The 23,923-nt window shown below is 38.2% G+C and overlaps 1 protein-coding gene across 5 annotated transcripts in view; it reads left to right on the plus strand.

Moving 5' to 3' along the window:
- The first annotated feature begins 1,595 nt into the window (after positions 1–1,595).
- The window catches only part of LOC115928086 (dystrophin-like), a 51,578-nt gene continuing 29,250 nt past the window's right edge, over positions 1,596–23,923 (plus strand). Inside the window, exons 1-11 of one of the 5 annotated variants that reach the window (XM_030994806.1) lie at positions 1,596–2,373; positions 13,504–13,676; positions 14,710–14,866; positions 15,350–15,440; positions 16,538–16,692; positions 17,505–17,639; positions 18,179–18,404; positions 18,714–18,774; positions 19,470–19,606; positions 20,176–20,380; positions 22,951–23,194. In XM_030994806.1, coding sequence (XP_030850666.1) covers positions 2,299–2,373; positions 13,504–13,676; positions 14,710–14,866; positions 15,350–15,440; positions 16,538–16,692; positions 17,505–17,639; positions 18,179–18,404; positions 18,714–18,774; positions 19,470–19,606; positions 20,176–20,380; positions 22,951–23,194 — 1,659 coding nt within the window. In that variant the 5' untranslated portion in view covers positions 1,596–2,298. Of the gene's footprint in view, positions 2,374–4,831; positions 5,532–13,503; positions 13,677–14,709; positions 14,867–15,349; positions 15,441–16,537; positions 16,693–17,504; positions 17,640–18,178; positions 18,405–18,713; positions 18,775–19,469; positions 19,607–20,175; positions 20,381–22,950; positions 23,195–23,923 lie in introns of those variants that run through there. The other 4 variants (XM_030994804.1, XM_030994805.1, XM_030994807.1 and 1 more) reach the window with 4 other exon arrangements.

The following is a 23,923-nucleotide window of genomic DNA, read 5'->3' on the forward strand; positions in this document are numbered from 1 at the left end:
GATGATGATGATACCGGCACCATGCTGAGGAAAAGGTCTATGATAGTCTTTGATCACTGCAACTACTAACATTAATTTGTTAAAGCATCATGCATCTTCACTTTGGAATTGCTCAGATTATTTTGGTAAAACATACTATCAGCAGAATTCATTGAGTGGCAACATCATCAGGCATTTCAAGAAAGGAGGAAAACTGATTGAGCAAATTGATTGTTATATTAATGAAATAGTGCTTCGTGTATGTGCATGTAGAATAACCATGTGGGATATAGACCAGCTGGTCTTGGGCACATCATTGGCGATTGAGATGGGGAGATGGTAGGCCTACCATACCATGTAGAAAGAGGAACATGATGGTAGTAAATGTCATAACCTCTACTCCTCTACACTCCACCAACTGAGAGGGATGTTGTAATAAACTGGCAGTAACCTCATCCTTATACCATCTCCCTCCATACTAGTCTTTCTGTTAGAGCTGTGCATGTGGATTGTGTCCGTGCTGTATAGGACATGGGATTATATTTCATGTCTTTATTCATGATGTGGGAGATGTTTTGTTGAGTGGGGGATATCATGAGCAAAACAATCTTACTTACCTGTGTTCTGTTTGAGCTCTATCCGACTTATATATGGATTATACCTCTTCCAATGAAGGTAGTATATTTCATGTCTTCAGAACCTGAATGGCATTAACTCTGTGACTGTGTCAAGTAAATGAGTTTAAACCTGTCTAACTCCATATTAAGACGCCGTTAAGATACAGTGATGTTGTTAAACACTTTCATTTCTGATTGCTGGTCATTGCAGGGTTTTGTGTGCATTTCGTCTGGGGACAATCTTATGAATTGAGTGATTAGTTTCTCTCTGCCAATCTTCATTGTATTCTTTCTGTATGTTACTTTTGATCAATAGGCCTACCTGTAATTATGACAGAAAGATAATTTTAGATAAGAATTTTTTGGGATCAGCTCATTCCATTACTTTACAACTACTGTTTTTTTAAATAATTTGAACAGAAAGAAATATTTCTTATTTAGCTGCAAGTGGTAGTAATTGCTCTTGTCTCAGAAAAGTCTCTGAAAAGGTGATTTTCCTTCTTCATAGAATTGTTTGAACTTGTGTTGTTTTGAATAGAAGATGGTTTGTAAAAATACAATAAATAAAATGAAATTTTCCCTATCTGTATCAAAATTTACTTGCATTTCCTACCTTGATGTCTGGAACTGGAACACTGCAAATCAGTGACAAATACTAGGATATAAGAGTAAGGAGACTAGCGAATCAGTGGCAGAATTGTTTAGGAAATGATAAGCATTTATTCCAGAGACTGTACATGTCATTTCAATTGCCTAACCCTGTACTGTAGTTGTTTGGCTTAATGAGTGCACTATCGTTCAGGATGTGTTAAGGTCACAGTCTACAGTTGACATTTTACAAGATACTTAGGCCATCATTCAGACTATGAATATCCTTTGACATGTATATTCTTCATTGCTTTGAATACTAAGGGATGAGTAAACACCTGCGTTTTCATGAAGGTAATAATTCACTATGTCATTGTACAGATGATTGGTTTCTCAGAGGAGATATTTTACATGGTTTTCGAGGGGAGTAATTGCTGCAATTGAGATAGTTTTTATTCTTTCCAACTATATACTTCTCACTCATGTTGCTTCTGTGTACTGAGCTAGTTCTTTGATACAGGTACACTTCCCTGTTGTTAGGTGCTATTTCAGTAGGTGAATCGAATAAGATACGAGTCTCAGTTTCTTTATTTTTCTGAACTTGGTTGTGGATAACATGTGAATTTACTCTTTTGCAATCCACAAATCAAGTTTTGTCTCCATTTCTATTTTAGTCTGGACTTGTGACTGGACTAAGTTCCTAGAATATCTGTTATTGTAATTGAATCAAGTGTTGTCTCAGCATATTCCTGTATGATATGCATAGTTATCTTTTCACCGTAGGAATGTATTTGAACATTTCTAAAGCATTGGAACAGTAGATCCTGATGAAAGAGACTGCAGAAGCTATACCTTTAGTTAAAGGTTCAGTAACATTCAGGATCTAGAAGGGATTTGTTGGATCTCCATATGAACCAAAGCCCTTAAGCATTATATGTTCACAAAATCATCCTCTTCTGCCTGCACCTTGGTGACAAACTTGTGAGTCAATAGACACTCTACAACTGCAAGACTGGAAATTAATTGGATTATTCAATCAGGAGCTTCAATCGTGGATTCCATAAACAATGCAACCTTGTTGAGTTTTTAGACTATCCCTGTCGATTTTGCCCCCATGCCAACCATCACTCCGGCAATGGATATCGAGTGGGAATGGGAGATCGTGGATACGGATGACATTGGCAAATGGGTAAGTCTTGAAATGATGAAAAGCATTTATAAGAATTGATCGTTTCGGAAAGAGCTTTAGAAGAAAAAAAAATTCTTGTAATTGCACTTTTTGAAGCCCCTAGTTTAAAGGTACAGACCAGTTATGGTCATGCGATTGCATTGTGAAAGAAACGTTGTGGAATCGATCAGAAAAGGTTGATCATCTAGCATATAAGTATTGGTGTGTACTGCAAGGTTCTGGAATCATCAAAATGATAAGAAATTTGGCCCAGTCTTGATAAAGTTACAAGCACCATACACAGAAAGATGTATATGGGACTACGCACACGTGCGCGACACATGCATTTTATCTATCACATCCCAATAGATAAACTAATTAGTAGGTAGTTTCCCGGCAAATTTTTATCATCATGTATTAGTCAAAACATATTCTTTCACATGATTGGTAATAAGAGCTGCCATTTCATTTTTTTGAAATTGGGGTGTTTCCAATACTGGTCTTTACCTTTGAAAGCGCATTGATTTGATACAGGTGTTATTTTTAACTTCAACTGATGATTTGTAAATATATATGGGAAAGACAAACTAATGAGTACCGGTAATGTTTAAAGTGAAGCTTGATTGTTTTGAAGAATGATGATGGTGGTGATGGTGATGATATTGGTGATGATGATGATGAAGATTATTGTGACTATGATGATAGAGATAATTATGGTGATAATGAAAATAAGTACCGGTATATTTCTTTGATCATTACTCAGCTATAAAACTGTCCTACCACATATATTTGGCATATGCCATTCAGGCCTTTATGTTATCAAACATTCATTGTGTAAGTTTTTATCTGAATCTCGTGATTTATTTTCCTGTATAACTATTACCAACTCTAGATAAACCCTAAACCAACCAGAAAAAAATGTTTGTATCAAGAGGTATACTTATGATGCTCTTATTGTTTGTTTTATCTGTCATTAAAGCCCCAGGTTGCCCAAGATAACTGTTTTGGGGCTAATTTAATAGTAATCTAGCGCACAAATTGATTGAATTAATTGGAATTTGTGAAATCTCAGGTCAGTGATGAACAATAAAAAGAATTTCCCTAAATTCCTTTGAAAAAGGGTTCTGTTTACTTTGACTAAGTGTATGCAAATCTTGAGGACCCCACCCCCAAGCAGATCACTCAGGCATGTTAGACCCCATTCTCATTCACTCCGTGGACAGGTCTACACTAGAGATAACAAGTAACAAAGGACAGATAGATGGGTCTATGCTAGGAAGGTCTAGGTTAGAACAGTGAGTGTGAGAACACAACCTAGGGTACGTTTATGCTCAACTTTTTCTGGCCAGAATGAGGCATTTGTTATGCGTTTAGTTCAAAACGCGGTTGCGTCCTTTCTCAATTTTGTAGAATCACTGAAAAACGGCGATCATAACTGCCGATCCTAAACTCACAAAAAGGTGCGTTTTGGATCGGCGATTCTGGGTTGCATAAACGCGTTTAAATGGGGTCAACGTAGCATGCGCAGTGCAGGTTTGCGAATCCAGCTGCAGAGCCAGAATCATGCCTGGAGGAGCCAGAGAAGTGAGCATAAACAGTACACCGTGGAACTGCGATTACGATGAGCGTTACAAATCGCTCATTCTGCCTTCAAAATTAAGCATAAACGCACCCTTAGACCAGTCCAACCAAGTGAGTGAGTGAGTGAGAATGGGGTCATACTTTATACATCAGTGCCACTATGGATTGGACCAGTCTAGTCTAAAGATTCAGACATTAAGCAAAATGAATTGCCACTGATCTTCGATTCCAGTGCGCATGCATTCCATTTGAGTTGTTCTTCTCTGAGGAACTGTTCATCATGATGTACTTGTAGGCCGGCCTGCCATAAGTTCTTGAAGACTTCCTGCAAGTGCAATAAGTATGAGAGCAAAGAACAATTCGGCTCTGGAAAGCTAAGAGTGAAAAATGTAATCGGTCTCTGGAAAACCTCAAGACAACAATATTTCTTCAGCACGTTGAAAAGGGGAGTGCTTGAAAATAAAACACATTACTTGGTAGTTCAGAAGTTTTGTAGACTTACCAATGAGTACTGACTGTAAGAGTTTGGCTACTCCCCTTCTTTTCGATTGTCCTCAGATTTCAAGGTCTCAGGACACTGATGAAGACTACCCCATAAGACCAGCCTCTTATGAGATCTAATAGAGAGCCCTTTCTATCCCTTCTGCAAATGTTTCTGTTTATAGAAGCTTCTATGGAAGAGAGGGGGCAGAGAGACCCAACATTCAATAGGAAAGAGGAGAGAAGGGAAAAAACACATTGAATTACAAAGGAGAAATCCCTCTAGTAGTATACAAAGCAGACTATTGTACCAATGTCACACATAAGTGCCCACGATTTATAAAGCGCTGTTTCCTGTCCCCCCATAGATAAACGCCCCAACTTCAACCCTGCCAAAGAAAAAACATCAATACGAGGTTTTACGATGAATAATGGGTTAATCAAAACTGTATAGAGCCTAGAGAGGAAGGTTTCTGGCTTGGGTTTATTGTGAAATCAGCTCCAGTTCTATTGAGCTGAGGGTTTTAATGGTGAGGTGTATTTTGCACAAATTCCGCACATTTGATGATTTGAACAGTTGCAGAGAATGTAATGAATAGAGAAGGACGGCGTGTTGTTGAGTAAGGCAGAGGAAGCTGTTGGAGTACCAGTCGGGGTTCTTGGACAATAATAATGGTATGTTTGTAGGATGCTGTGCTACTGAGTAGGACTCCAACAGGGTAGATAGAAGGGATGTTGGTCCACCCATGGTAGCTGTCCAGTGCTGGTGTTAGCTTTCCCTAGCTAGCTCCCCCACCATCTTGGGTATTTGCCCCTATCCCCTGGACATCTCATCATCATCCCCCTTCTCTCTGCTGTCAGAGAACAGCTTCTTGATGATGCCACCCAACTTTGGAATCATTTTGATGTAGAAGGGTGGAGGGAGTGTAAGGAGAGAGGATTTCATTGCTCATTACTCTGACTAATGTATCATTACTTGGTTTATCTTGTGGAGCCGGAATGAGGATGCTAGAGCCTGCAGTGAGCTGAGCTGTTCTGTTGGATGATTAAATTGGATATTATTCATATTCAGAAGAAATTTCTTGTGTCTGAGAATACTGTTGTGCTAAGTAAGGTTGGTAAGTATTTTGACATTATTGCAAAACTATTGCACAAAGTATGCAAGTACTTTTGGCTAACAGGTTATATAATAATATGCCTTGTGCCCTGAGAACTGAGGTTCAACAACAATAAAAACTAAGTTTACTTCTTTGTAAGTTCTGGTAGTATTACGGCATCTGAAAATAAGTTCTCATGAATGAAATTTACACTTCATTCCCAAAACTGCAAACAATTATCTGCTGATAAACATAAAAGCTGAGATATAATCAACAAACTGGATTCACATGTTGGCAGTAATACCAGTTGTATATATTTGGTGCCTGACTGTCTGACATGATTATCATTTATATTATATTGACTGGGCTTGAGTCAAGGGTAGGCCTACATCACATATATTGACCAAGCTAAGATCATATTGATTTAAGTAAGCATGATCAGTATGAATTTCTTTGCTATGAATGAGAAATGGTATGTTACCTCTTTATTATTTGATGTGATTTGAACTGGTTTATAAATTTTAACAAACACACTTTCAAATTAGCAGTCAAAAGCTAATATTGAATTTACAAAAGATTAACAGTTTTGAAGCTAATTTCTCAACCTCATTTTACACTGAAATGACTGTGTATAGAAGCCTGCTGCATAACATCAATGAGTGTTCAAGTATGTCAGTCTGCTATTGCACTATATTTGCCCTCCCCATTTTTGTGATCAGCGTTGTTGCAACAAAAATAAAAGATCACTGGTGTTCCACTTTTGAAAAGCATTTCTCTGCCTCTTCTTCTCCCACCCTCCCTCTCCTTTCTTTTCTCTATTCATTTTCTTCTTGTATCTAAATTGGATGAAATTCAATTCTAGTACATGTGGTCATGTGACTGGCATTTAATGTTAATTATATGGAGCACTGGGGCAAATGAGAAGCTTCATCAGACGATTGTCAATATATCTTATTCACCAGCTTGGTCCCATGGGTTCATTATTGCGTTAGTATCAGCTTGAAGAACATGGTCATGTCAATTGCCTTGTCACCCTCACTTTGATGACTGCCTCTAATTTGAGAGTTCCCGCTCAATACATCTGTAGAATTAATAGGTCAGGACTGAAAGAGGTTCAACTGTCCACTTTTAAAATTAAATATCTAGGATAAGTCCAGACTTCACCTTTGATGATCAGTTTGATGTTTACATATTTTATTTTTAAAAGACAGAATTAGAGTTAAAATTATTACATGGACCATAATAATTAAGAAGGAGTCAAGGAGCTTATCAGTATTAATTGCCAATTTGCCATGACGCATTTTGATGTAGTTCGATACATTTATAACCCCCACACATAATTCAAGTAAAATATCAATGCTATTTTCATGTACCTCTTAAATTATCAACTAAAATTCAATTATTTTCAATGATCAATGCAAGGGTTGGAATTTTGATTACATTAAATTCAGATATGTTCAGATTTACTTCTGCCTCAATTAATAGTGTCATTTGATTTGATATTTAAAGAAACATACATAAATGAAGGTAATTAAAGATGAATGAAAAGGAAAGTAAACAGCAGCCACCTTTTCCAGTGTCTCATGACAGATACAATCCAAGTTGCACATTCCTATCCTGATGTATGTCTTAATTGTGTTTGTTATACCACTATTTATACAGTTACTGCTTAAAATTGATGTATTTTTGTTTTTGTATCTGTTTTTGCTTTTGTTTTGCACTAAGAACACTACTATCCTTAAAGGGATCCGGTAACTTTGTCTCAGATTCTTAAACAAAATTCTGGATTTAGCTCATGATGCAATGATAATTATAAACCTGGTCAGTCAGGAACCCCATGACTTTTACAAGCCGATCGCCTGTCTGATTATCAAGATATTTATGATCGGAATTACAAATTTTGAAAACTGTTCGCCTGACGGTTTTCATAACACTAAAGTCTATTTGGGAAAACGAATATGGTAAAACCGGTCACTCAAAGATTTTTACTTTTTTGAGGCACTTCTTGATCATTTTGAAGCACAATTTTTTTAGGGCTCCAATATTACACCATATCACAGACACTGATAATACATAGGGCCGTGTATCTCAGATTTAACATTGTTAAACGATCCTTTTAAAGTTAAATAGTTCCTCCCACCACTCATAATTAAGTCATAACATTCTTCCTACCCATATCAAATTGCTTAACAAGTGATGCAAAATGGCAATGCATCTAGTGAGCAATGAACTTGTCTAATGTGTAAGACATCCCGCTCTTTTACCCAGGATATTAATACCTCTACTTGATATATTCACAGTATGTAATCATTAAGAGCTCCTTGTCAGGGTTATTATGCATACAACTGTATTAAAACGCTTAGAGGTGGAATATCAAACTTGCTGTAAGAGAAACCAATAGAAGCCTGGCCTGGAAAGCCTGGCCTGGAAAGCCTGGCCTGGAAAGCCTGGCTTGATTTGCCTTGCTGACTGAAGAGGGAATGAGATCCCCCATCTTGCATTCAGACATTCTTGCAGAAAAGGAGAAACAAATAAAGGATCAGATTGAGATGGAGAGGATGAAATTGTCATATATCATGTTGCATCTTCTCTTCAATTCCAGTCAGCTGTGGTAATCACAAGCCCATTACCTACCGCATCTCACAGGCAAAGGGAGCAATAGGACTGAACAGACCTAGCTATGCCAGGCAGGCAGAATTAATCTCTCCCAGCCAGCATTGCATCAGCCTGTAGTAGTTTCTAAATGCCTCGGGTTGCTTTTTGTTTGTGTATACTGTGCAGCGTGTGTCGTGATCCTTGTAATGTTGAACATGACTTTGCATCAAAGAAAACAAACATGTTCTGCTGCCCAATGCCTATCGTAACTATCACTGCACTGGTATCTTTATGTATCAAAAACTGCCTCTGTTCTTGAGATTAATTCTTTTCATCACCATTGGCGATGCTGTCTTCATGTACCAACATCTCCTAGTTCCTTCTGGTATCAAATCAGGGATGATGTATAATATTGGTTGTTGGCATCCGAATGACATCATCCATCATCAAAGCACATCAAGCTATTTTTATATTCTTTGAGACGTCCATCTGTGATTAGTATCTGGTAGCTTGGCATGGGTGGAATTCTTTATGATTTCTTGATATGTACCCCGTTCTTGGTCTTGGATTGGAGGATGAACACAGTTGGAGGAATCTTGGTTGCTTCATCTTGGATACAAGATTGATGGGATGCAGTTCTTTGGTATTGAAGTAGACTATCGTTTTCTTCTCCATTCTTGTTCTCGTCTTGAGCACATCAAATACTCATACAGATGCATTTTATATTATTAATTTCTGTTTTTCTCTCAAGTGCCCCTAGTTGCCCTAGATTAGTTTGATATCAAGATTGGATTTCCCTTTATACTCTAATCTCGTTACATCCAAACATCATCGTCATGAAGACTCTTTTCCTCTTACATTATAACACTTTCCAGTCGATGTCAGGGTCATCAATTCATTCATCTGACACAAATTTGTTCTAAACGTTGTGTCTAAATCATGACCTGACTCCCTTTTCATACTTAGTTTTATGCATACCTTTAAGGAGGATGCACTAACATTCATATTTAGTCTCACAAAGAATTAGAACCTACCTACTTAAATAATTGGATGTGAAGGATTTCTATAGTTGGTTGCTTTTTACTTGGAACGTTGACTTTGCAAATTCTCGCCAAGTTCTCGCCAAGTTGTTCTGTCCCCAAGCTCTTTTTCTTTATTTGGTGTCAGAAGGGCATTAGTTGATATAGTTTCACACAGAGTTAATAGTCTTCTGGCTCTCAACAGACAGTTTGTTGTGGATAAACGTTGGGCATACCTACCTCACAGTTCTTGCAGATTCATGGCACAGGACTTTGCCATTTCCTTGTCAACGTAAACATCTCCTTGATTGTAATTCAGCAAATTTGCACTTAAATTGAATCCTGATCTGTAGATTTTAGAGGAAGGAATGTCTTGGATCTGATCAGTGAAAAAAATACACGGGGGCTCAGGGCGAAATAGCCCCCGAAATGCCCAAAAGAGCCCCCGAAAATCAGAAAAGAGTCCCCATAAATTTACAGAGAGTTGAATGCAAAACAAATTTTAGAATGTTATTTTCAGGCAGGCAAGCTTGAAAAGTAGCCCCCGAAAATAAATATTAATTTTTTTCCTGGATCTGATTATATGCAGCTATGATTTGGCTAGAAGTGAATGAAAGCTGCCCCATATGTTTGTAGGGAGGTTTACAGGTTATCATCAGCAAGATTCGTTCTGATTGAAGCTGTATGCAATCATACTTTAGTTGTACCAGGGAATATTCCTGGTTGAACCTTTAGTTTTAATAATCTACATTTGAGGGATACTTTAAGGAGTTTTATCCATTGCCATGTCGTGCAGGGATGCTGTTCAAGCTATATTGAAGGTAATGTTTCTGTCTTCATCTGTTGATGTTTGGCTATCCTTTGCCCCATTTAGATGCATTTGGTTCTGGAAGCATTGACAGCTATCCAGGTGCCATGTATGCCATGTATGCCATGTTTTATTTTGGGCTAGCTACACATAGTGTAGGCACAATACATTTAATGGTTTTAGCTTAAGACATCCGAGGTGGAAGAGATTGAATGCAGGGTAATTCATGGGAATTCTGGTATGCATACAGCAACCTACAGTCTAGCAATATTCTTTCTATACCAACCCCTTGAACAATCATCTTGGTAACTTTTATTTTGGCTGCAGTAAGGAGTAGCATCCTTGGGTTTTTTGCAAACATCCAGAGACTTATATATTGCAGTATTATATCTCTGTTTACTTGAGTTTAGGCCTTGCTTATGTTCATATGTTGAAATCAGGTATTGGTGAAATATCTTCTTTGCTGTCACACATGTAGGGGCCTACCTACATGTATTGAATATTATTTATAGCTCTAGAGAAGTCATATCACCTCCATACACCATCGAAATCTTGGTATTTGCAAAAAGGATATGGCGCTGTACAAATACTTATTATTATTATTATTATTATTATCATCGCCTCGGGCACAGAAGTTTAAGGTTATAGTATTTTGTTTTGTACCCCAGAACATATTTTAAACTTTCTTTTTCAAGATTTTCTTTCTCAACTCATTCAAGTACAATATCGGTACCTTCTTTGTGGATGTTATCAAGACTGGATATTACTGGTAATTCAGAAGACTGCAGTTATTAACATTATTTGATGACAATTGTTAATTAAACTGCAAGGATGTTGTTGAAACATGGAACTGAACATGCCTTTAGAGCACGGTTGTCCTTAGACACCATCCACTTGTTACTGACCAAAGCAGCGATGGTTCTCTTCTGGTTAGAGCGCCACACCCAAAGGCGTGTCCAAACCGTCGTAATTAACCTCACACTCAAAGAACTCTTGGAGAAGTTTGAAGAGGTAAAAACAATTGAGGAGTTCACCAATACCATTGTCCTTCATGTACATTGTTTTTTTAACAAGTACTGGTTATAGATCATCAGTAAATGCTTCTTAAAAATAAAGTTAAGTTCTGGTCATGCGATTGCATTGTGAAAGAAACGGTGTGGAGTCGATCAGAAAAGGTTGATCATCTAGCATATAAGAATTTGTGTGTATTGCAAGGTTCTGGTATCATCAAAATGATAAGAAATTTGGCCAAGTCTCGGTAAAGTTACAAGCACTGTACACAGAAGGATGTATATGGGACTACACAGACATGTGGCAAAAAATCCTCTTCCCAGAACTCAACCTTCTCTTTAAATGACATGTATGGTATGATAGTACTAGTGTATTTCTACGTATCTCTCCCCTGTAAATTTCAAATATTTCAAATAGCGCCTAATGCCATTCCATGGTAGCTGTGACCATGAAAATATCAGAATATGCAGTTCTGATATATCATTTCCAAACAGGAATAAAAAAAACGGTTGATTGTAGTCTAGAAACATTGTTTTAAAGCTAACGTAATATCAGCCTTGAGAGGGAACTATACTACATAATAATGATAATAATAATAGTTCAGTTCTTGTATAGCACATAATACGTCTTGAAATAACATCTCTATGCGCTTCCAAAGAGCTTTGGAAATTATTACCCTAGCTTTAGCTCCAGCAGCCGTTATCAGCGCACAGTGCATTTCAAGGAATAATCCTGCCAGGTACCCATTTACCTCACCTGGGTTTGAGTGTGGCAAATGTAGATCAATGTCTTGCCAAAGGACATAAGTGCCACGGCGGGACTCGAACCGCAGACCTTGTGATCGACAGTCCAGTCGACCACAACACCTCTACATAAAGAGTTTAATATTTACAATTTCATCACTTTAGGCTTGATTTCAAACGCGACAACAATCATTGAATATTGTAATATTGCCTATGCTTCCAATATGTCAATTTGAACCAAATTCATGACCCCATACCAAAGCTTTGTATTACCTTTAAAAGCCTCCCCTGACTGATTGACCAAATCCAGCTCCAAGATGCCCTGTGTTTGTTTGCCCACCCAGCATACGCTTGCAAAATTTCAAGATATAAAATATAATGGTATGCTCTGAACAGTTGTGTTTTTGGTACTGAATGTTTCACTAAATGTTTCACAGGCTGTTCTGTCATATATGGCTTTCTAAAGGAATGATGGATTTAGTTTTATGGCCAAGTCTTTATAAAGGCATACCGGTAGCTTAGAAGACCATTTTGTATTTCTATTGTGAAAGATCTTAAAAGATGGTGTCGGTGTAACACAATATGGGTGTGTGTGAAAGCATTAGAGGTGATTGTGCCAATTGTTATGTTTGCGCTTGCGATATGAAAATGTATTATACTATTAATGTCATTTTTTATCACTTGACTTGAGAAAACAAAATTGTATTAACAGACAAGAATATGTATAGGTTTTGTCACAAAGCGTATGTTTTTGAGACTAAAATAACATTTTACATCAAACTTGTACTGATGCAAATTCACTCATAATTGATGAAAACAAATTGAACTCATCGCTTGATTCTGGTGACAAATGAATAAAAATGTATACCTACCTGAATTATCTAATAACCCATAGAAGGGCATTGGGTATCAGTGTCTATTTTAGATAACAAAAAAGTGATCAACTTCCAGTTTTCACTCCTTTTCAGAGAAACATTTACAACAAATTCTTAAAATACTGTTTGCATTAAAAGTAAAGACCAGTATTGGAAACGCCCCAATTTCAAAAAATGAAATGGAAGCTCTCATTACCAATCATGTGAAAGAATATGTTTTGACTAATACATGATGATTAAAAATTTGCCGGGAAACCGCCTACTAATTCATATATTTGGTAAATTTGTTTCTCTCATGGTCTGTGAGAGATATAGGGTAGTCCCATATACATCTTTCTGTGTATAGTGCTTGTAACTTTACAAAGAATGGGCCAAATTTCTTATCATTTTGATGATTCCAGAACCTTGCAGATGCTAGATGCTAGATGATCAACCTTTTCTGATCGATTCCACAACGTTTCTTTCACAATGCAATTGCATGACCATAACTGGTCTTTACCTTTAATCTGACTTCTATTTTAACCCTGTTTTTCACTCTCTATATTGGTATTGTTGTTGTACAGTCAGTTGTATAAATCATCTTTCCTCAGGATATCTCCCTGACAGGATGATCTGTTTTCTTTCCATTTTAGTATTAGTCCTACTTCTGTGTAGGACTAACTTTGGTCATGTTAATAGGCACCAAAGCCTCTTAAAGGATGTATTGGAAGGAAGCGTGGAAGGAAGTAGACCTAGAGGGAGACCCAGAATCAACTGGGAAGAGAATGTCAAGAACTGGAGTGGACTAAAAGTGCAAGAGTGCACCAGAATGGCAGAAGATAGAGTGAAATGGAGAGATGTTGCAATCAACCTCTGAACCGGGAGAAGATACTTGGATAGATATCTAGATCTGTGTGTTTCATGGTGATTTAATTGTGATTTGTTTTGTAATCTCCTTGACAGGATCTTCAAGCTGAGATTGAAGCTCACCACAGCATCCTGTCATCCCTCAACCAGAGTGGCGTGAAAGCAGTCCAGGATGCAGACAGTCCAGATGAGTCTCACACACTCCAGAAGAAACTAGACACTGTCAACCACAGGTGGACTAACATACATGATAGATCGGCTGAAATCAGGTCAGAATCTCCTTTGTTCTTCCACATCTTGGAGTTAGCAGAAAATAGTGGCAGAGTTAGCCAAGAGAACTGAATAGGTTGTGAATATTTTGTGTGTTTTGGCTTTGAGCATATATATATATCTTATAAATCACCAAATTTAAGATTATTTGATAGCAATCCTAGGCAATTACTATTGCCTAGGTCACATTTGCTCTACGGCTAGGATACGGCCGCCATAGGCCCACAAAATCAAGAGATACCTGCGACCTCAGGGTCACCCTAGGACATATCCCTATCTTTACAGGCTGTACGGGTCGCCGTGGGATTATAGCGCAGAGTTATAACTTTTTTCATTTCTAGGTTTGCCGTATTAATTAGACAATCAGACACACAGTAGCACCATACAATGGGCATACGGTTACCTACGGCCGCCGCAGGGAGTCCTAAGGCGACAGAGCGTCATCCCTTCTAAGGCCGTACGGCCGCCAAGGGGAAGTCCTAAGGCGACAGAGCATCATCCCTTCTAAGGCCATACGGCCGCCGAGGGGAAGTCCTAAGGCGACAGAGCGTCATCACTTCTTAGGCCGTACGGCCGCCAAGGGGAAGTCCTAAGGCGACAGAGCATCATCCCTTCTAAGGCCATACGGCCGCCGAGCGGAAGTCTTAAGGCGACAGAGCGTCATCCCTTCTAAGGCTAAACGGCAGCCGCAGGTTTTCTGTCTCCACAAATCCAAAATACGCCGTGCGGTTACCCTAACATGTGACCGTGGGAATGCTGCGGCGGTCCTATAATTGCTATTGGCCGTAGATAAATTAGACCGCACGGCTGCCGCGGCAAATGTGACCTAGGCATTAGGTGGTAAGATTTTGAATTCTACAAACTCAGGTCTACAGATCTGATTTGTCATTTGATAATGTTGATAAAATCATTTATAAAGCGGTTTTACACATTTTAAAAAGTGAATTTAATGAGGCTTTTGAGATTTTCAATGCTAGAAAGTGATTTTTTTATAGAAAGTCAGACAATATTTACTCTCCTTTACATGATCAGGAAACGTCTTGAAGCCAATGCAGAGGAGTGGAACAACCTTGTTAGAGCAACAGAGGAGTTGGTGAGGTGGATACGACTAAAGGAGGACGATCTGATCAAGAGGCAGCCAGTAGGAGGGGATTATAATTCCATTCAACAGCAGATCTCGGATCACAAGGTAAGCAAGATTAATGGCAAATTTCTAGTGAGAAACATTCTGTTCATATCAGCAATGAAAATCCTGAAGAATATATGTTATGTAATGATCAAAAGTTGTTGGGAGGATTACATGTTAGCAGATAAACATTAAGTTATAACTGTCAAAGAATACTTTGAAAAGTTCTTGCTACGAAGGTACATGTACTCCTCTTGAAAACATCTGTTGAATCAGTATACTTCCTCATAAAGGGCATTGAAATATGCTTTTGAAGTTTACTTTTGGATGCCTAAAATTAAAGATGAAGGTCAGTCCCAGATTTAATTAATCATATATGATTGATACACGTCTGTAAAAACCCAATTACACACACACACACAAATACTCTCACACACACACAATTGGTTAGGAATATGTATACGTATTACAAAAATTAAGATACTTATTTAATTTTTTCATGATGAATATTTACTGACCAAAACTTGTCCTTCCTTTTTTCCTCAGGTTTACAGGCAGCAGTTAGAAGAGAAACAATCAGCTGTTGAACGTAACTTACAAATGGGTAGCCTTTATCTTGCCGAACAGAGAGATTTGGGTAAGTACCAGTATCTTGCGTTACCGTATTTGTTGCATTATTCATGTGTTTTGAAGGCCTTGTTCAGACATATGGTAAACTGTGCCTGTTTGTTATGCCTCCTCTGACTGTAGCTCCCATCCAACACCAATCGTGGTGCTGGAGCCAATATTTTTATGTCTATGCCACCCTAGGTTGTGCATGCCTGAGGCATTATGTTTTGGGTTGTCTGTCTGTCCCATTTTCTTGTTATCAGGATATCTCAAGAACCACTCAAGTTATGAATTTCAAACTTGATGATAGTATATTTCACCATGAGGAGATGATTTGAATAGATTTTGGAGTAACTAGGTCAAAGGTCAAGGTCACAGAGGTCAATTTCTGATATTACAACAGGTTTTAGCCTTGCCATTGCAATATCTCAAGAATCACTAGATATGGGGTTCAAACTTTGGTTATAGTATGTATCATCATTGGAAGACAGTATGTACGTCAATGGTCAATTTTTGAAATTAGAGGTATTACCCTTGTTATCACAATATGTCAAGAACTTCTTAAGGTTCAAACATGGTAACACTTCAATATTATTATAGGAACATGGTCCAATATCATGTTGGGGCTAGTAGGTCAAGATCATAGTCATCAGTTGACATTTGATTATAGGCGTTTTGTTTTCATCCTGATATGTCACAAACGATTCAATCCATTTCCTATACTGAAATAAGGGCGAAGGCATATATAGGAGACAGAGTCGCATTGGTCTTGTCTGTGATGATTTATCTTTAATACGCTTCATTTGTGTATCTTATCAGTGAATATGCATAGGACTGTTGATGAGCGTAGTTGCCAGTCACTTACACACTTATAAAACAGCCACAGTGGTTTTCTGCTTTGTATCTGAATAATTTGGTGCTTGTGATTCTTGAGTAATCAATATAAAATCAATATACTCTTGGATACTTTTTGGATGATTAAATATTCATATATGTTGCCATAAGTTGTACATATGCTATAGATTATCATCTTTTAATGTATGATAACCAGATTTGTTGTTGGAACATTATCCGTAAGCCCTCTTTTTTCTTTTCTGATTGTTGTTGTTGTTCTCTCTATGTTAGATTTGTTATCAGAGAAGGAGTTAACAGGTCCAGAGGCTGAGGCTCATAACATTGTTCATAAACTCAAGGACAGCGTTACTGATCTTCAGGATAGCTGGAACAAACTCAATATCAAGTCAGAAAATTGGCAACACAAATTAGACGAGATGTCAACGGTAAGTTCCACTCCAGATCAACTCTATTTTGTTCCATTTTGTATTATTTCAGAATGCAGAATACTTCAGATATTGATGTCATAACTTGATAATACAATCAGTCAAAAGGACTTTATTTTAATAGTCAAGTGATGTATTCTGTGGAATAAGGCTTTATGCTCAAATTGTGTAATACAAAGGTGATTTCACGAGACATGTTTGTAATTACAGTTCACTATTCATCAGTGTTCCCTTTTATTATGCAGTCAGTATCAAAGTTTTGAAGGTTAGAATGTCTTATTTCACTTTTAGTGCCACTTTTAGTACAATTTTTTTTCTTGAAATCTGCATCAAACTACTCTGTCACAGATAATACTCTGTTTATTCATGCATATTGTTGTTTAGTATTATGAGGCTAAGATATGGAGGACACACATTTGTGTATTGGCTCAGTCAGTAGAGCGTCTGTCTCACAACCGGGAGGTCGTGGGTTCGAACCCCGGCCGCGTCATACCAAAAGACGTTAAAAGATGGGAGATGCTGCTACCTTGTCTGGCGTTCATCAATAAGGGATAGAGCAACGTCGATCTGGCGCTGCTCAGTGGCTGCCGGGCTCACAATCAATTGGGCAAAAAGAATTTCTATTTTTGGTTTAACTTCATAAAATTTGGAGTGGACTTTAAACAAAATATATTATTATTATTATTATATTGTTCATGTGATCATGTAAGTTAAGATTATGTCAAGAGGCAACATTTTGTGTAGACTTTTCAGGTAGAAAATATAGCTAGAATCAGGTGCATTTGGATCTGTTGATTTATCTCATTTTACAGAAAATGTTAGCCTTACACCAAGCCATGGACAAGCTGAGTTCTCGTCTGCATGAAGCTGAAGCAACAAGATCAAGATGGCTACCCGTCGGTGATCTTATCATTGATAGTCTACCTCAGCATCTAGCTGAACTAAGGGTATGGATCATTCTCTCTCTCTCCACTTCTGTTCCTCTCTCTCTCTCTCCCTCCCTCCCTCCCCCCTCCCCCCCCCTTCTCTCTCTCTCTCTCTCTCTCTCTCTCTCTGTATATATATATATATATGCATTTCGCTATTCCTCTCTCCATCCCTCCTGCTGCCTCTCTCTCTCTATGTCTCTCCCTCTCTCTCTCTCTCTCTCTCTCTATTCCTTTTTCTCCCATGTCTATCTTTCTGTCTCTATATATTTGTCTGTCATTAGTCTTAGTGTGTATGTGATACTGTTTTTCCTTCTTTATGTCTCTCTTTCTTTCCCTTTCAATATCTTTCTTTATATCATCATCTCTCATCAGCCTCTTTTCATTCTTGCTCTGTAAGTTCATGACTGTATGTCAGCTACATGTAATATATTTATCACATATATACTCTATCCCTCTCTTCCCTCCTCTTTCAGTTCCATTTCTGCTCCTTAATTATGCAATGTAAGACATGTCTAATGTCTCTCTCTCTCTCTCTCTTTCCATCTTGTTTGTTTCAGAGCTTCCAGGATTACTACAGCCCGATCCACGATGACCTGGAGAAGGTCACTCAGATGGCAGGTCACTTTCCCGCCCAGCAAGTCAGCCTTAGTACGGTCAACCAGGGACGGCTTGAAGACATCGTCCGCAGGTGGAAGACCCTACAGTTGGCCATCGACGAGAGGGCGAGGCTGCTCAACGAGGCTCTGAGGGATTTTGGTCCACAGTCCCAGCATTTCCTTAGAGGTGAGTGAAGATGGTGCACATTGAACAAGCACACTAGAATATCCAGGAGTTGAGAGTGATTTACATGTAGCAGTGAAATGTTCAAAAGGAGGTCTGGCGAAAAATAGAAAACCTTTACTTTTTCTAATGAAATTCTCAATTTAAGTGCAAGTTAGCTCTCTTACATGTTTGCTAAAAAAAAAGTAAGCATTAAAATAAAGGACCCGATGAAACCTAACACTTTTCTACAGACAATTATAAAGGGGTTACCAAAAGCTTTTACAAAAAGTAGCCTTTACATATAACTTGTTTTGTTTTGTTTGTTAATAGCTTCTGTGCAGCATCCCTGGGAGAGGGCAGTAGCAGCTAATAAGGTGCCATATTTCATCAAGTAAGTAGGATTGATATCTAATATGCTCTAATATAGATTGAAAGAATGATGATCATTATGATACCATATTGACATGAGCTTTACAGATTCATCAGTACTGGGAGGTAACCATTTAGCAAGATGTCCTTACATGTAAAATGAGTTCACATCGAGTACTAATAACAAGCGCTACTACAGATTTTATTGTTTTCTGAAAATTGCCTTTGCCTTCTTTAAAATCAGCTATTGAAGGTAAAGATTAGTTTTAGAAACGCCCCCCTGTCAAAAAATGAAATGGAAAAACGTGATCATAACAATTTTGCAGAGAAACCGCCTACTAATTGATATATTTGGTAAATTATTATATCTATTTGGACCTGATAGATATAACGCATGTGTCACGCACGTGTGGGGGTAGTCCCATATACATCTTTTTGAGTATCATAGCTTTATCAAGACTGGGCCAAATTTCTTATCACTTTGATGATTCCAGAACCTTGCAGTAGGCCTACACACCAATACTTTTATGCTAGATGATCAAGCTGTTCTGATTGATTCCACGTTTCTTTCACAATGCAATCGCATGACCAGAACTGGTCTTTATCTTTAAAATGTGTGACAGTGTAGAAGACAGTGGGAAATATGTCAGAATAGTCTTAGATTCAGAGGATTTTGGAAACTAACTATTTACCATTTTTGTCTCTGCACTTTACCAGCCATGGAACGGAGACTACACACTGGGACCATCCCCGTATGACAGAGCTCTTTCACTCTCTGTCTGACCTCAATGCTGTCAAGTTCTCAGCTTACAGGACAGGAATGAAGCTACGCAGGCTACAAAAATCACTTTGCTGTGAGTATGGATCTCATCATTTGTTTGTTCGTTTTTAAAAATTATTAAAATCAAATGTATCAAGTCAAAGTGAAATGTATAAATATGCAGAATGAATCAAAATTGTCAGATGTGATTCATAAATTTAGTGTGAAGATTTGGCCTGTTGTTACCATGGTGAAATATGATTTTTGTTTTTGTTTGTTTAGTGATCCCATCAGTATCCCAACAATATGATGAAAACCAATGATGAAGAGTAAATCCCACTAACAAAACAACAATAGATAGTGAAGACATAAATTAATGAATAATTGGATAAATGAGTAAGTAAGTACAAAAAAAAATAAGTCTGTATATAAGTAATCAATAAAAAAAAAGTGAATGAAAAAATAATGTTTTACATCTTAATAGAGCCCCCTGTGGATAGAAATAGAACCCCATAAACAATTATAGCCATTATAAAATAAGTAGTGTTACATCAGGAGTGTGTTTCATTGTGTGACTATGTGTTTGACCTCCCCTTTTGACCTCCAGTATACCTACTACCGGTAAACCTATCTCATTGTGTGACTATGTGTTTGACCTCACAGTATACCTACTAAACCTGGCCAGTGCTGAATCCATCTTCACCCAACATGAGCTTGTATCCGGTAATGACCGCACGTTGGATGTGACAGAGATCATCACGTGCTTAGCGACGGTCTATGAGAACCTTGCCATGGATCATCCTGGTATGGTTAATGTACCTCAGTGTGTTGACATGTGCCTCAACTGGCTGCTTAATGTCTATGATACGTAAGTACTTTATCTTTCTCTTTCTCCTTCTGCTTTTGCTTCTTCTCATTGTTCTCCTTTTTTATAGTCTGGTTGAAACATTCTTAGAGTAGCTATTACCTAGGATAAATTTTTAATTCGTACAATTTTTCTCAATAAAACCATTATCAATAAGGGAGTTTACAGATACAATCTGCGCATGGGCAGATAAAGGTCATTTGTATAAAAATGGTAAAACCCATGAGAGATGAATACTGGATATGCGCTCATGAAAGTTATGTAACATTATTCATTTATGCACCAACGGTACATTTAATGATACGCAGGTGGAAGTATTCTTTTCAAGAGGTCAAACAAAAGGTATTCATGAAGCACATCTAGGACTTTGGCAGTTATTATTCTAAGATGCTCAAAGTGGAACTTCTCCATGTGTAAAAGATCTGTGGATATTTGGGGTCATTTGTACCATGTGCTATCTGTAAACTCCCTTATTCAATCAATTCTCGCTACCCCAAATAGCGATTCTGCCGAGATCCGGGGAAAATCCTGAAAACGCGCATTGCATTATGGGATAGCTTTTCGACATTACAGCTTCCTGTGCAGGCGTTCGTGATCACAACCCTCTCTTTCACGGTAGAGTTTAACGGCCTTTTGTGCTAAAGTCACTAATTCTGCCCGAAGCTTTCCATTGCATATTATAATCTGTACAAATTACACTGATTGGCATCGATTTTAGCGTGCGTGAAAACTCTGCACAGCGAACACAGGCGCTAGCGCCAGCGGGATGGGACTCTATACCGGAAGTTGTAGTGACGACCCGAGAGAGTGAAAATTACCTCGTCTCGCGAATTTCGAGATTTTCGTACCTATTTAGGGTAGCGAGAATTCAATTATCTCATCTCATTCCAAAAAACCATCCAGCCATTCTCTAGCATGATGTGGTAAAAATATCCCTTCAAATAAGTAACAGCAAAATAATTATGATTTGTCATGTAAACAAAGGCAAACATATATTTGTTTCTGAAATAAGGATTATGTGGAATAGGTATATGATGTACAGAAATGTACTTCATTTTGATGCCTCCGTTACGAAGTAGCCGGAGGCATTATTTTTTCGGGTTGTCCGTCCGTCCGTACGTCCGTACGTCCCGTTCTCGTGATCGCGTTATCTGAAGAACCGAGTGATGGATTCCTGCCAAACTTTGGTCATGTATGTATCTTGCAGAGCCGATGAACTGATTAGATTTTGGGGTCACGAGGTCAGAGGTCAAAGGTCAAAGGTCACAGGGCTCATTATGTATGCAAAAACAGCTCGTGATCGCGTTATCTGAAGAACCGATTGATGGATTCCTGCCAGACTTAGGTCATGTATGTATCTTGCAGAGACGATGAACTGATTAGATTTTGGGGTCACGAGGTCAAAGGTCAAAGGTCACAGGGCTCATTATGTATGCTGAAACAGCTCGTGATCGCGTTATCTCAAGAACCGATTGATGGATTCCTGCCAAACTTAGGTCATGTATGTTACTTGCAGAGCCGATGAACTGATTAAATTTTGGGGTCATGAGGTCAAGGTCAAAGGTCATGCGGCTCATTATGCATGCAAAAATAGCTTGTGATCGCATTATCATTAGAACAGATTGATGGATTCCTCCCAAACTTAGATCATGTATGTATCTTGCAGAGCCAATGAACTGAGTAGATTCTTGGGTCATGAGGTCAAAGGTCAAAGGTCATGGGCTCATTATGTATGCAAAAATAGCTTGTGAACGCATTCTCATTAGAACTGACAGATGGATTACTATTTAACTCGGGACATCTTGCAGAGCCAATGAACTGAGTAGATGTTAGGGTCATGTGGTCAAAGATCAAAGGGTCATATATGTATATGAGAAATTGCTTGTAATCACGATATTCTGAGAACCTGTTAATGGATTACAATTGAACTTGAATTTGAACATTTTCTTCTGTTTTGGTTTGTAAAATTGCTCTATGACGGAGGCATCATTTCGACTGCACGCAGTCGAAGTTCCATCTAGTCTTTCCTGTTTCCTGTCTGAACACGGCTAACATGTGTTTCAGAGGTCATTAAAACAAAAGCTGATGATTATATTTTACATGCATCTAACCTAAGAGGCAAAGTCTTTCTGTTGAATTAGTGCAGACCTGATAATTACCTGATTTAAATCAGTTTCCTGCAGTTGTATATTTTGTTTGCCAATTATTATTTTTTTGATAATTATTTTCCTGCTTTTTTTTTACTCTCCCGATTTTACCCCTATTTTCTTGATTTTCCCCTTATGTTTTCCTATTTTTTTAAAATTTTCTTACTCAAGGGGGTGTGAAATCAGTTAAATCCTAGGTTTGATATATATATATATATATATATATATATATATATATATATATATGATGCAAAAGTGTCCCCTTGTTTAGTCATAAATCTTCTCTGACTAAATGCCTTGATCCAGCAACGGATTATTCTTACCTGATTTTTGTTTAGTTTTACATTTACTTTGCCAATTGCTTGATGATACGATTCAGTATTAATAGTTTTGTTGATCACTACTCCTCAATCCTATCTTTGACAGGGTGAGGAGTGGTAGGATACGGGTATTAGCCTTCAAGGTTGGTATTGTCATGCTCTGCAATGCTCATCTGGAAGACAAGTACCGCTTCATCTGTCGTTTTGTTGCTGATAAGAACGGGATGATTGACCAGAGAGGTCTAGGTCTTCTCCTACATGACTGTGTGCAGATCCCGAGGCAGCTTGGTGAGGTGGCATCGTTTGGTGGTAGCAACATTGAACCCAGCGTCAGGAGCTGCTTTAACATGGTGAGTGCATGGCTAGGATGCCTGGCCGGCGAAGGCAATGCTTCTCAAAACGATTTGGGGTGTTTGCTGGTTTGTAACAGAATACAAAATAATTGAATATTACAGGAAAATATATAAACACATTGCAGACTTTAACAAATTCCTTTTAAACGCATAGAGAAAATACATATATAGGAAATAAAATTTTACAATTAACATAATTTGTGAACACAGAAGACTGCCTTCATGAGCAAATTGCTTGATATTGATGGTCTCAATGTAGTAAAGGGGACATAAAGCTAACAAATCTATCAAAAAGAGGTCATGAGTGCTGCAAATGCATTGTGAGTACACTTGCTGTGTGGTTGAAATGTATTCATGAGTTGTGTTGTGTCTTCTTCGCCTTCTCGCGCTACGCTGCCACAATCGGAGGCAAAACAGACAGCAGCATTCTCCTCAGGACTCAGAGGGCTAAGACCTCCAAGGTTCCCACTGCCACTTCTTCTCCCCCCCCCCCCCTCCAATTCTAAGATTACCTCAGCAGCAGTCGGCTTTAAAATAGGTGAATAACCACTCCCCCTCCCCACTGCTCTGGCTTCGTGTATCTTGTCCCTACCCCCTCTGTGCTGGTAGAATCCACCAACACTACAAAAGAATTACCAATACCACTCCCATTAGCCCTAATCCTGCAGCTAAGCAGAGCACAGAAAACCAAAACAATTTTCTTCTGCAATCGCAGCAAACCGCCCT

This window comes from Strongylocentrotus purpuratus, unplaced genomic scaffold, assembly GCF_000002235.5.
Source record: "Strongylocentrotus purpuratus isolate Spur 01 unplaced genomic scaffold, Spur_5.0 spur5_scaffold_21, whole genome shotgun sequence".
Lineage (NCBI taxonomy): Eukaryota > Metazoa > Echinodermata > Echinoidea > Camarodonta > Strongylocentrotidae > Strongylocentrotus > Strongylocentrotus purpuratus.